Genomic DNA, 14,757 nt, shown 5'->3' with positions numbered 1-14,757 from the left:
TGATCCAAGCTGAACCAGTGAGAGTTCATGCCTGTCTTGGAGAGACAGAATATCTACAAAATATCCCCAGAAAAATAAAAAAAAAGGTAGTTTAATTTAATCCCCTGGGCCATCTAATCCTTGATTCAAACCTCAGCAGCACACATTTTATATAAAACGAAATCTTTCATTTATGCATATATAATGCGTAACCTTTTTTCTAGTTCTAGCCTCTAGAGAAAGGAGGAAGTGGTGCACAGAGAGATTTTGTTTTCTGTTTGTTTTAATTTTCACGTTAGGAATCCCAACTGGCAGCACTGTTCAGGATAGGGTTTCATACATGCAATGTTCTAAGACGCTGACACGCCCTCCATCAGTGTTGCCTGCCCCCACCCTACACCCCATCCCGCATCTTCTGTAGACAATTCACTCATGGAGTTTTTCGTAAAAAGGATGCTATTAAATCTCTGCTCATCTTTGCCCTGCCACTGGTGCCAGGCTACTGCTTCTTACCTCCTTTTGCTTTTTTTGTTCTGCTCAGCCTGTTATGTCTGAAACCACACAGCTCCTTTTCTTTTTTCTTCTTCTTCCTTTTTTTTTGGGGGGGGGGGGTTCATACCTGGTAATGCTCAGGGGTTTCTTTTGGCTCTGCACTCAGGAATCATTCTTGGCGGTACTCAGCAGACCATATTGGATGCCAGGGATTGAACCCTGGTTGGCCATGTGCAAGGCAAATGTCCTACCCAATACATTTTTAAAAAAAAAGTCTGAGTAATTGAAACTAAGATATTTTCAGGATCATACAATTGGAATGGCCTGATTTACTTTTACAAATTCTACTCTCCCAGAATTCTATGAACAAGACTTGGGTTTTGATCACCTTTGATGTGATCTGACTTAAACAAATGACTTTATTTACTTTTGCTTTGAAGAGTACACCCAGCAATGCTGAGGGTTCACTCCTAGCTCTTTACTCAGGGATTACTCCTAGTAAGACTCAGGAGACCATAATGGGGTGCCAGGGATTGAACCTAGTTGAGCCACGTGCAAGGCAAGCACCCTACTCATTGTATTGTCTCTACAGCCTCCAATTAAGCCATTTTAAAAGTATAATCAGGGCCAGAGCAATAGTACAAGGGTAAAAACACTTACGTTGAACACAGCTAATCCTGGTTTGAGTCCCAGCACTGCATATAATTCCTTGAGCACAGAACCGTGAGTAAACCCTGAGTACTGCTGGGTATGGCCCAACGCCCTACCCCCACCCCCACTCCTGCATCCCCAATAAAAACAAAAAGTACAACCAATCTTTCTTACTGCCACTTAAAAATGAGAAATGTGAAAAAAAATGTATTAGCTGGCTTTTGATTGTTTTAATCAGACATGACTGGATATTATTACATCTTGGTTCTATAGTCACCCAGAATTAAAATCAATGAGAGCATTTTCTTTCTTAAATAACTGGCATATTCTCAGCATCTATATTGCAAACCATAATGCCCAAAAGTAGAGAGAGAGTATGGGGGAAATTGTCTGCCATAGAGGCGGAGGGGGGTGGGGTGGGGGTTGGAAAGGGGGGTGGATTCTGGGGACACTGGTGGTGGAAAATGTGCACAGGTGGAGGGATGGGTGTTCAATCATTGTATGACTGAAACTCAAACATGAAAGCTTTGTAACTGTTTCTCACGGTGATTCAGTAAAAAAGAATTACTGGAACGTTACGGCCTTCTAAATTTTAGTGGTAAATTAATAAACATTTCATAGCATTCCAAAAATCAATTCCAAAGTTAAGTTCCTAAAGAACCTGTCATTTTCATGAATTTTTAAACGTACGGGAATGTTGTTGGAAGGCAAAGTGAGTACCCACTTTTCAGATGGAGACCTGATATAAAGTTGCCAGAGGTGACCCAGCAAGACAGAAGCAAATCCAGACTAACCCCCTTCCTCCCCATCATTCTACAGTCAAGTCCTCTTCAAAGTGCATTTCTGTTAACCATTCTCTTTGGGACACACACCATCTTTGATTCCCTCTGCATTCTCCTTGCTGAACGTTGACTAACATTAATGTGGCCATGGTGTTCTTTTAATAAGTAACAAAACCCTGTCAAAAACTTCTGGGGAAAAATAGCCCCAAGATCACACTAACTCTACCTACCCCAGGAAAAAGATGTCTGGTGCTCAAGGAGCACGATGCCCGAGCAACTCAGGAGGAAAATGACCAAACCATCCTACTTACAGGAGGACAGGGTCATGGCTGCACATCCACGGGGTGCAGGCGAAGCCGTCTTCAGTTCTTCAGTGACACTCCAGTCAGGAAAACACATCTTTCAACTGAAATCATAGCTCACCCAAGATGTTTCTCATGAGCAAATTAGCCCCACCTATTTTCCTGTTCTCAAAACCTCAGAGAAGTGTGTGAATGACGGTCTGAGAGCCTCTTGAAAAGAGCTAGAACCTGCATCGAGAGCTCTGAGGGGCAGGCTCCGAGGTCTTCCTTCCCGGGGTGGGGGGGGTGGTGGGGGCGGTGCGCATTAGTCCAGTCACCCGCAGTGTCAAGAAGTTACAGGATTTCTCGGGAAAAGCACCTGCAACATAATCAAACTCTCCTCTCTGGGCCAAGGACACAGAGACAGACAGGAACAGATAGAAACAATTAGAGTTTAGGTTTTAGGGTGCAAAGTGTAGAGTGTTCAGTTTCCCATTCAGTACTGATACTTCAGGGATCTAGGGAAACTTTTGGTGGGGGAGGGGTCAATCCAAAATCACATTTCAGGAGGCCCAAAGTGGTAGTACAACAGATGTGGAGCTACACTGCACATGGTCAGCCCGGGTTTGATCCCCACCATCCCATATGGTCCTCCAGATACTGCCAAAAGTAATTACTGAGTGCAGAGCCAGAAGTAACCCCTGAGCATCACTGGTTGTGACTCTCAAATTGGAAAAAAAAAATCTCAAAAGTGACTAGGTCATGTGGATAAAGATTAAAAAAACACCAGGAATTTTTTCACATTGCCCTTAGGAATTTTACTTTGCCCCCTTTGGAAATGGGACATATAACCCCCAGTCAACTGAAACTCAAGGGAACAAGCGGAACAATAACCACATGTTTTCTTTGCCCTTCTCTTTTCCTGTCTCATAGATTAAGATCTGTAAGCATTCTGAAGGAGTTTGTCTATTATTTAGCCTACCTTCTGCCTTAGTTATGCTTTTATGTGAAAACATTTGAAGTCTCAGCAAAACATTTAAGATTCTTTTGAAGTATCTCTTCGACAGTCTCACTGAGACTTATATCCAACCAAGCCTCCTGAAACACATCCTGGAGTGGTCCCCAACACCCCCCCTTTCTCTGGTCTACACCAGAACCTGACCCTGCTCCTGACACTGAGGAGGCCGGTCTTGGGGCTGTACAGTTTTTGGTCCTTCTGTTCCAGGAGCTCAGCGCCTCCAGAGACAGCCGCTGAGCCCACCAACAGACTCTTGACTTAGAAACAAACTGATTATTCCTGTTAAGATTTTTTGCTTAATCCAATCAGTTGTGGACGCCCAAACACGGGCCCTCTTGGAAGACCACATCTGGGGGGCAGACAACAGGTGCAAGAGGCAGGGTGGCCACCACGTCCAGCTCACACCGGCTCATTACAGGACCAGAACAGTGAAAAAGGTTTCTACTGAAAGAGGTTGACACAGGCACTGCAATTAGTGTTAATTAAACCACACCCAAGTGTGAACCCCCAGCAGGACACACTGGTACTGATGTGTTAAACTGCATAAACAACCACCACCACTCCTGCTCCCACCCAATATACCCAAGTGAGGAGGGGGCGCTGATGATGGAAGATCCATGCTTTTCTATGTGTCGGCTCCCATTTTAGCTACGGTGCTGGTACAGATGGGGGTGCAGTGCATGCGATGCATACTCGGTTGTGGCACCAGAGATCCCAAATGCAGCACCTTCAACATCCCACTCAGGCTCGGGGGCTGGTGTTGGCAGTGAAGCCTCGTGCCTGCCGGGCAGGTATTCCATCACCGAACGACCACTGCTCTCCCTAGGGAAAATGGTTCACAGGCTGGAGTATGCTATCCCTAGCCCAAAGCGAGCGCATACACTACTGCAAAGTTTCAGCTGAAAGACTACTCAGGTTTCTTATAAATATATAACTTTATATATTATATATATTTACAGTATATACAGCATACACATAGTTTTTCCTGTAATACTAATGGCAGTCTTGAAAACACGTATTTTCAGAACCAAAGATGGATTTCCATCCAAGGCAGGTTCCTGATTCATGTGGAACCCACATTCTCAACAACGCTGCAGGTCCAGATTTCTGTACAAGTCAAACAAAGAGAGGAGGAGCAGCTGAAGTATGGTGCCAGCAATTGTCCTCTGCATATTCATGATGGCCTTCTATAGGTACCAGTTAACATGGCCCCATTTGCACCCCAAAAATCGGTAAATTCTGGGACTGGGTATAGCACCAGTGGGCACTCAGGTGATGGTACTTTTTCAAGTGACTGTGACTCAGGGGTAGATGTGCTTTTAATCACCCTCTCTAAGGCAGCAATTTCCAAATCTGGAAAATTCTGTCACGAAGCTGAGACTGGCCTAGAAGCAAATGCTTGAGGTGCTTGTTCGCTGTTCAGAAGGTAAAGCCATCTTCATGTCCAAGTGGGAAGTGAATCAACAGTCGGTCACAGAGGGTCTTTTCTTCCACAGGCTGTGAATCGCAGAGCCACTGATCATGCACATCTTCCGAAAGTCTCTTCACACTCCACCAGCTCATCGATGGTGCGCAGCAGATCTTCAAAGCAAGGTCTTCCCTCTGGCTTCTACGGTGGAAAATCAGAGAGAAGTTGTGGGTTCCAGAATCCATCCAAATAATCCACCCAAATAATCTCTCACTGCTAAATTCCAGCCAAAGAGCACAGAGAGAAAGGGACTCATTGTTTCAGAAGACAGGCATCTCCATATAGGTCTAACCTATCCTGTCACCTGCTGCTAGACAAACCTTCTCCGCATACCTCCTTTATGCCTCCTGCCCCCCAGAAGCTCCTGATGGCCCGTGAAAGCAAGTCCTGCCTCTACACTCCATCACCTCTTGCTATCCGATTTCATTTTCCACAACAACCTTCACATGGCATCCCAGCTCCATCAGGCCAGTGTGCACTCTTGTGTACACACACAGCAAGCACACATCATCACCTCCTTCCCATCACTCATGCTACCTCTACCTAACTAGCACTACTAGTTGTGCAATACTACAGAAGGCATCTTTTCATCCCCATCAAGAAGGTCCTTTGGACCAAGTGACCCAGAGCTCAGGCTTGAGCAAGGGAGTTCTCAGCTTCTCAGTAACTTCCTGGTCTTGGGAAAATGTCAACTTCATGGTCTCAGATCTTCTCATCTACAGAGTGGACATCACTGGAATATGTCAACTTCATGAGCCCAGGTCTTCTCACCCACAAAGTGGATATATATGCCCCTCACTGGGTTACTTTGAGAACTAAATCTGAAGAAGCACAATAGCACAGTGTCTAGGGCATAATCAACATAAGCTGATGCTATTTTCTTTCAAAAGTTTTCCATCTCTCCTGTGAGACATTTATACATAGCGATAAAAAACATCAAAAAAAAAAAAACCCAGAGGAAATTGAGTTTGAGTAAAACCTCTGGCAAAAATAAATATTTAAATGGACCAGGAGTAAATAGGGATGTTGGAGACAGTTCTTGGGTACCTGATGGGAATGGGGTGCAATATTTTGATTTATCAAAACCACAAGCATAAGCACTGTTATAACCATGTTCCCACACTACATTTTTTTTTTACAAATTTAAAGGACTACTTCAAATCAAGACATGTGCTGAAGGAGGAGCTACAACACTGGCTTCCCAACTCAAGTAACTGGCAGACTTAACAGTATAAAGCCAGTAATAGTGACATTTATTATGAATTCATAACGTTAAATAACTGGCATTTAAAACTTAGTCATATTCTTTTTCCCATCCTGCCAAACAGACTTGGGAAGATTCACTTCCAGCCTATATTCTGAAGTCATAGAAAGCATGAAATAATGAGAAAGCATGAGCTAATGAAATAGGCTATAAAAACACACATTAGTAATCTACCAAGCCCAGATTCCAAAATGTCCTAGAAATCAAGAGAAAGCATGCACATGTGCCACACACTATACCACACACACACACACACACACATACACACACACACACACCAACATATACCTCTTGCCAACATCTCAGCATCACTTCATATATATACTGGGAGGCCAACTTTGGCTGGTACAGTCGGTGACCACGAGTGACCATGGTAACCACCTCGTAGTTGGTGTTTTTCTCAAAAGGCATTCGTCCTTCTGTGAATACTTCCCACATCAAAACACCTGGAAAGGGATGCAGATCAATATGACATGTCACGTGCTCTGCTCAGCTTAAGGGTGGTGGGGAGGCAGAGGGGAGGGGCATTGGGGGGAGGGGGCGATCAGGAATCTTACCAAATGACCAGACATCGGATTTGCTGCTGAAGCGACTATAATTAAACACCTCGGGTGGACACCACTTTACAGGGAACTTGGCACCAGAAGAACTCGTGTACTGATCATCCAGAACATACCTGGAGCACGACACACCACAGGTTTGCGTCTCAGAGCAGTCAGGCTAAGTGCTTGGGCATGACCTCTCATGCCTCCCCCCTTCCAAACACAGCTGAGTGGAGTTTGAGAAGCATCAGGGTGAAGCTACGAGCCCGTCCCAGTCACCACATCTGTGGCTTCCCAACTTCCGCTCAATGCTCAACTTTCTTGAGGTGCCTTACATGGGAATTTGTGACAATAGGAACTTTCCTTTAGCGCTTGGTTTCTGCCCCCACTCCCATTTTTTTAAATAAGACAATAAAGGCAGAAAACAATAAATTAGTTGGCCAAGTTTAGGGGGATAGGACCTTTGTTCTTTAAACAATACTGTGCCCCAAAGCCACACATGAGAAACATCTGCTGGGACGGAAGTGGTGCAGGGGCTCTGGGGACACGTGTTCTGAGCCCCTGTGCTTCCTTCCAGGTCACACGAGTGACAATGACAACGAATGAAAAGAGTATATTGTAAGAGTCATAAACCACGCACCCACCCTCAAACCATGAACACAGTAGCTACATTTTTTCTATGTGAAAATACTTATGTTTAGGCTTGGGTTGTTTTGGGGGTCTTTTGGCCACACCTAGAGGTGTTTGGAGGCTGACTGGGCACTGGGAACTGAATCTCGGCCTCCTGCATGCAAAGCGTGTGCTTCGGCTCACTGCACTATCTCCTCGGCCTCCTGCTATGGCATTTTTTTTGCCCTTCTAGAAGGACATAAACTAGACTCTGGGGAAAATCTCTGATTGGGGTGGTAGATAAAGGGACTTGAGTTTTATCTGTAATGTGTCCTCTATGGGCTGGAGTGATAGCACAGCATTTGCCTTGCATGGGCCGACCTGGGTTTGATTCCTCTGCCTCTCTCGGAGAGCCCAGCAAGCTACTGAGAGTAATCCACCCACATGGCAGAGCCTGGCAACCTACCCATGACATATTTGATATGCCAAAAACAGTAACAACAAGTCTCACAATGGAGATGTTACTGGTGCCCGCTCAAGAAAACTGATGAACAACGGGAGGACAGGGCCACAGTGTCCTCTATGCATTTACAGAGAAATGTGTTTATATTGGTCATGAACACAAAGTCATTTTCTTCAAGCACCATGAGAGAGCATTTCAATAATTACACATCCCCCTAGCCTCCCCGCCCCCCCCCCCTCCATGGACAAAGATAATAAATGGGCAGAAAAGCAAATTCTTGGTGATGAGAACACGCACCACGGGCTGAGATGACTTGTCTATCAGGCAGGGAGGTGTGAGCTTACAACTTAAGGGTCTTTCCCAGGCACTGATGCAAAAGCATCGATGTTCTCTCAACATGTGAAACAGGAGGTCTGTCTCTGTTCCTCCCATTAAGCAAATGGAGAAAAGCACTGCCCGGGAGCCAGCAGCTTCACTCCCGTGTCTGACCCGAGAGCTTTGGTGCTGAGTTTCCCGGGAGCTCAAGCTGACCAGAATCCAAGTCCCTGAACTGCACTTGGAGGTTTGCAGTTAGAACTGCTCCACGCAGTTGTGGGCCAGCCTCCTCATCCTCCTTGGCTGTCCACAGCAGGCTAAGCTCAGACGTTAAGTTGCAATTGCGCTTTCTTCCAGCTGGAATATTCTACCCTTAGATTTTTCACCTTCCTGACTATTTCCTGTCCTTTTGTTTCATTCAAGAAACCCACATAAAGGGGGCCCCAGGGTGCAGAGCTAAAGCAGTTGCCTCTTCTGGCCTCTCATCACCACTATACACCCAGTTCTCTCCACAGTTATCACTATCACAAGGGACAGAAATTTTTTGCGTTAAAAGGTCAATGAATGATGTGACTGGGAGAAAGTATAGCTTTTAGAGTATGTGTGTCTTTGCACGGCAGGTCCAGGTTCAATGCCCAGCATCAACATGGCCCTTGGATGGCACCGGGTATAGACCTAGAGGCCCCCAGAACCACTGGGTGTCCTGGTATCCTCAGAACTCTGGGTCCAAACAGTATCACATCCTTGGTTCCTTGCACTGAACAACTAGCCCAAGTAGTTCACCCTGGTGGGACCCTTGGACCTCCTAAGCACCTCTTGGGAGGTACCCACGCCACCTAGAATAAATAAAGTAAACAAAACTAGAGAAGAAATCAGATAAAGAATTTTTTGCCATTTGCAGGTGACTCAGTCTCTATCTCAACCTTATGCCTCTGCCTTGTAGCATCCAAGCAGCTGCAAGCAACTCAGGAACAGAGGGACCAGGGCATGCCTGTCACTCTCATTACCCTACACTGGCACCTGCATTCCAAATCATTTTCACGTGTCATATTCATTTATTGTTTTTCAAACAATAAAAGAAAGCAAAAACCACCAATGGCTTTGTGGGCCTTCTATAGAGCGGGGCTTTGGATGTGACTGGGAGCCACTGTGTGCTGAAGACCCCTGTCACTGTTTCCCCATTTCTGATCCTCAAGGCTTATGTTTCTGCTTCCTCCTGAATATAAACTGAGAGCAAGTGGACTTGGATATTTTACTTTCCATTCTAGCTCAGGCTAACAGAGCTCCTGGCATAGAGCAGGTACCAGTTATGGATGGGTGGACAATTAGGGAAAGGGAAAAAAGAACAAAGTACTTTCAAAATGTCTTTAGCTAATAAAATTTACTAAAAAATATGGGAGAAGAGTGAATATATATATTATATATGAGTATATAAAAATATGGGCTGGAGCGATAGCACAGCGGTAGAGCGTTTGCCTTGCACACAGCCAACATGGTTGACCCGAGTTCGATTCCTCCGCCCCTCCCGGAGAGCCCGGCAAGCTACCGAGAGTATCTTGCCTGTACGGCAGAGCCTGGCAAGCTCCCCGTGACGTATTCGATATGCCAAACACAGTAACAACAAAGTCTCCAATGGAGACGTTACTGGGCCCGCTCGAGCATAACGATGATCAACGGGAGGGCCTTTACTTTTTATATAAAAATAAGAGCATATATATATATATGTATATATATATATATAAACATATATATAATATATATAGCTATACTACCACCTAGTGGAAGGGAATGATTATGGTCACAAGGCATGCTTTGTTATTTTAATGATTGTCTCAGAAAAGCTAACAACTTTCTGCTTCACCAGTGCAGATTATTTCCTCATTCATTAATTCTGAAAAATAATGTGAATATGAACAAAAGCCACATAATGAAGCATTAAACAACCATAATTTCTCACAGTTCATTTACCTGACAATAAAACAGACCTACGATAAAAGGAATCAGTATTAAGCAAAGAACCCTTTCAAAATATAATCTGATTTATCTCAAAACGCACAGAGAAAAAAAAATCAAGCAGTACCCCTGTACAAAGAGAGCAGATCCTACTAACATTTGACTAACAGAACAAAATTAGCAATTTTAAATCTCTAAAACAGCCTTGAAGGAGAAGGTTAAACAATCAAACTGCAAAGAAAAGCCAGGCTTTCTGTATGTCCAGGGCAGAGAAGAACCTTATATTCATTTAATCTAAAGTTTATAGAAAATATGCACATGTACTTAGCTGACCTGGCCATTCCAAAATCGGACACTTTCACAACTCCCGCCTCATTTACAAGACAATTTCTGGCAGCCTGGAAAACAAGATCATAATGGTATGTTAATTACAAAGTTTCATAATAAAAATTTTAAAATATGAATTGTTTATTTTCCATTTCAGAAAGTGGCACTGTCTCATAAAATAGATACCGCATGCATGTGAGATTCGTGAGGATGATCACTGTGGAACCAGAAAGATGTTATCATCTAGACCAGTAAAGAGGTAAGAATGTAACAGTTAAAGGGCTCCATCAATGTTCAAAGCAGGCAGGTAAGGAATGGAAAGGGAAACAGAAAAGTAAATCCATAAAACGTTTCTCTACAACTATGGAAATGTATGCAACAAATATTTCAGTAATGGGAAAAAAGCTAATTTAGAAGGTCTTACGTGCAAAAAGCCATTACAGAATCTTAACCAACTGCATGGACTAGAGGAATCAATTAGCTTTGTTTCCCCTCTTGCTAAACAACCTGATTTTCTTGTTGATATCTCTTGAAGTCTCTAATCCAGGTTCTCACGAGGAGAGTTTAACTACATGTAATCATCACAGTAACCAGTGACCAATCTTGCAACAAGAGGCTTTGCTCAGTGACTGGTTATTATCTCAGTCAAAAGGACACAATTTGCTTTGTCATTCATGATGTCACCAATACACCATAATATGACATAATAAATTGGTTAAATACAATTTTGGCTAATTTCATCTATATTTTCTTGCCTGTTCTTTAAGGTTACAAGGTTTAAGAATAGAGCATGGTAAAAACAGCTATTTCCTTTTCTGAGAAGAAAAATATAACTCTGTGTGTGTGTGTGTGTGTGTGTGTGTGTGTGTGTGTGTGTGTGTGTAATGCTGGGAATACACCTTTCCTTCCTTCTATTCCTTCCCTTCTTCCATCTTCCCCCATTTCTCTCCTCCCATCCTTCCATTTCTGGGTCACACCCAGTGTTACTCAGGGGCTACTCCTGCCTCAGTGGCTAGAGGTTACTTTGATGGTGCTCAGGGGACCATGTAATACATGGAATTGAATCGAGTCTCTTGCATGCAAAGTATAGGCTCTAGCTTTTGATCTCCCAGTTCCTGGGAACATTCTTTTAAATATCATAATCCATGGTCTAAGGATACATTGTTTTCCTTCTGAGCCTTCAGAATTCTTTGCTCTTTGTAATACATGTTCACTCCAATGAGGTACCATCTGTGGAATGCATTTTAAGTCTTTTCTAAACCGAGGGTGCCCTATGCTTAAAATTGCCTCCATCATCCTAAGAAGGTCTCCAATACTGTATTAATTGACAGTCACCAGGATTTTTTGTCCAAGAGACAAAGGCATCAGACTCTTCCCTTTAGAAGTGATAATCCTATCAGAATGAGGCCACTGTCGTAGCCACAAAAGTATCAGGATTGCTTTCACCAAAGCAGAAAGACAGACAGGTGCTTTCTGTTCATGCAACCATTTCAGTTTCATCAGTTTTGAAAGTACAAACAGAAACGTACTTTGTTCACAAGTTTTGATATAACAAAGATATATTCTTTATCATTGATGAGCACAATGACAGTGTCTGAGATACATACATCACAACTTCTATTTCACAAGGCCCTTTGTCCTAATCATATTACGACATCAGTCTTGAGAAAGAAAAGCCTGGGACCAGAGCATTTAAGGATGAATTTTCCCTAACAATATTCCTTCTCCAATTTACCGAATATTCAAGAGGAACGAACACTTCCCAATCTCATTCTGGTATAAGTTTTACCTGATACCAAACTAAAATATTGCAAGAAAAAAATATTCCAAGCTAAACAAAACAAAACACAGAAATTCTCCATGAAATATTAATCACCAGAATTCAATGGTATATTAAAATGATCATACACCATGATTCAGGTGAGATTTATCGTCAAGATACAAAAATGGCTCAATATATGTAAATCCATAAATAATACACATTAACAGAAAAGACAAAATCACGTGATTTTTATCAACAGATGCAGAAAAAAACATTTGACAAAAATCACCGTTCTTTCTTGATTAAAAACTCCATTGTCAGATATGTTAGAAATAATATAAATGTATAACTCCGCACCAGGCTGTTTTCACTTGGGGTGCCCCAGAGAGGGGCAGGTGAGAGCCCTCCCCAACCCCAAGGGACCCAGTCCTGGCAGCCGACCTCCACCACCCAACTGCCATCACACACACTCCAGGCCGCTTTCCATATGCTCAGGCCGAGCCTCACATATGAGTGAACATATTCATAAGACACTCCTTACCCATTTTCCATAATTACCACACCATATATGACAGAGAAATATATATATGTATATATATATATATATATATATTTCGGAGAGCCTGGCAAGTTACAGAGAGTATCCTGCCCGCACGGCAGAGTCTGGCAAGCTACCCGTGGTGTATTCGATATGCCAAAAACAGTAATAATAACGGATCTCATTCCCCTGACCCTGAAACAGCTTCAATACATTGGGAAAGACAAGTAAGGAGAGGCTGCTAAAATCTCAGGGCTGGGATGAATGGAGACTGGAACCTGTTTGAGTAAATCAAATAACATCAGAATGACAATGGTACAGTAATACAGTGATAACTAACAAACCCCAGTTAACAACATACTTGACCATAAAGTCTAAATATTTTCCTCTAAGATTATAAGACAAAAACTTAAAACTAGCAAGTTCAATAATTGTTATCATTTATTAAATCCACACACAAAAAACTGTCACATATACTATTTGAGAGATAAATAAGAAAACAACAGTGAGGCTAGGGAGATAGTTCAGGGATCAAATTTGATGACTGGCACTATGGCTCACAGATTCTCAACACCAGTGCAAATAGCCCGAGCACCACTGGGATGTTCCTAAAGCCCAACAGCACCTCCAGGTGACCTTAGTGGTCCCCAAGACTGCAGCCTGAATCTCAGCCCTGAGCATCACATCACTAGCACTGTAGGGTAGCACTAGCAGGTGTGGCCCCTGGGCCCCCGAGAGGAAAGGAAGGAATGAAGGAAGAAAGGAAGGAAGGTAGGAAGGGAGGGAAGGAGGGAGGGAGGGAGGGAGAAAAGGAGGGAGTTAGGGAGAGGAGAAGGAATAAGAGAGAGAGAAAAGTGAGAAAGAGAAAAAGAGAACAAGAGAAAGTAAATGAGAGAAAGAAAGCATGAATGATAGAAGAGAAAGAAAATAAATGAATGAGAAAGAAAGAGGAGAAAAAGTGAGAAATCAAGATAAAACAAAAAAAAGGAACGAAGAAAGAACAGACAATTGTGCAACTAAAGCATCAAAGACTATAACATATTCAGGAATAAATTTTTCTAAGAAGGCAAAAGTTCTATACACTAAAAAACACAGTATCAAAAAAAATACATGAAAGAAGACACAAATAAATGACAAGATAGCCAATGGTCACAGATTACTATTGTTAGAGTATATATTCATCCCTAATCATTCTACAGATACAATCCATTCCCTATCAAAAGTCCATTGGAACGTTTTTCATAGCAATGGTAAAAACCATTTTGAAATTTACATAGAGCTACAAAAGTCTCTGAAAAGCCAAACAATCTTGAGAGAGAAAAACTAGAGACATGGATGTCCTGATTTCAAACTATATCCAAAAGCTTCAGTAATCAAAACAATAAGGCAGAAGCCCAGAAAGCTCAGGGGCAAAAGCACCTTCCTTGTAAGCATGAGCTTGATACCTCAGTGCCACCCACAGGTACTGGTGTGAGGATCCCAGTGGCTCTGCTCTTTGGAACCACAGAGGCCACAATAGAGCGTACAATTTCAGACACATTATAGCTAGGACTGAGTGGCCATGAGTACTAAAACTGTATGGGTGTCATGGCCCAGGTATGTGACACCCCTAGTTGACCATATGTGTGAGAACAACTAAAGTGGGCTATTCTATGAGTACTCGGATGTGCAAGAGCACTACAGTAAAGAGAGTGACTCGAGGTGAGAAAGTGTGCAGGCACTGACACTGGCAAGACCACAAGCAAGTACAGGACCAAGTGTGTGTGTGTGTGTGTGTGTGTGTGTGTGTGTGTGTTTAACCCTAGGCACTGTCGCAGCAAAAACACAACAACAAAAGGAAGGGAGGGTACAGAAAAGCAGCTGAGATCTTGAAACAAAAACAGATGAGGTTGCAGAAATGAACGACATCATCAGATTCTGCCAAATAATCTTTTGAAAGGGCAACACAGATACAATGGGCGGAGAGAGATCAATTTATGCTGGTTGCTGGGGACATAGTGCAGGAAATGAGGCACTTGCTTTAAATGCAGCTGCTTCAGCCATGCCCCGAGTTCAATCCCCAGTGCTGCATATGGTCAAGGCCCTGAGCACTGCCAGGGGTCATTCCAGAGCAGTCAGGAATAGCCCCAGAGCACCACCAGGTGTGACTCAGTTCCTCCCCCTTAAGCCCCCTCACCCCCACCAAACACACACACAAACACAGAGGAGATGAATGCTAACAAGGTGAGAAAAAGGGGAAGAAAAGTTGGGGAAAGGGAAACTCTGGTACACTGTTGGTTGGAATGTAAAATGGTACTGAATTATGGAAAATAG

The 14,757-nt window shown here is 43.2% G+C and overlaps 1 protein-coding gene across 2 annotated transcripts in view; it reads right to left on the bottom strand.

The window, feature by feature from the left end:
- Positions 1–4,157: 4,157 nt before the first annotated feature.
- TEC (tec protein tyrosine kinase) overlaps positions 4,158–14,757 on the bottom strand; it is a 156,623-nt gene continuing 146,023 nt past the window's right edge. For both annotated transcript variants that reach the window (XM_056111217.1, XM_056111218.1), the window contains exons 15-18: positions 10,151–10,215; positions 6,493–6,611; positions 6,224–6,381; positions 4,158–4,812 (exon numbers count right to left, since the gene is read on the bottom strand). In XM_056111217.1, the coding sequence (XP_055967192.1) occupies positions 4,723–4,812; positions 6,224–6,381; positions 6,493–6,611; positions 10,151–10,215 (432 nt within the window). In that variant the 3' untranslated portion in view covers positions 4,158–4,722. The remainder of the gene's footprint in view (positions 4,813–6,223; positions 6,382–6,492; positions 6,612–10,150; positions 10,216–14,757) is intronic.

This window comes from Sorex fumeus, unplaced genomic scaffold (genome assembly GCF_029834395.1).
Source record: "Sorex fumeus unplaced genomic scaffold, SorFum_2.1 ptg000013l, whole genome shotgun sequence".
NCBI lineage: Eukaryota > Metazoa > Chordata > Mammalia > Eulipotyphla > Soricidae > Sorex > Sorex fumeus.
This window is presented reverse-complemented; position numbering and strand designations above follow the sequence as displayed.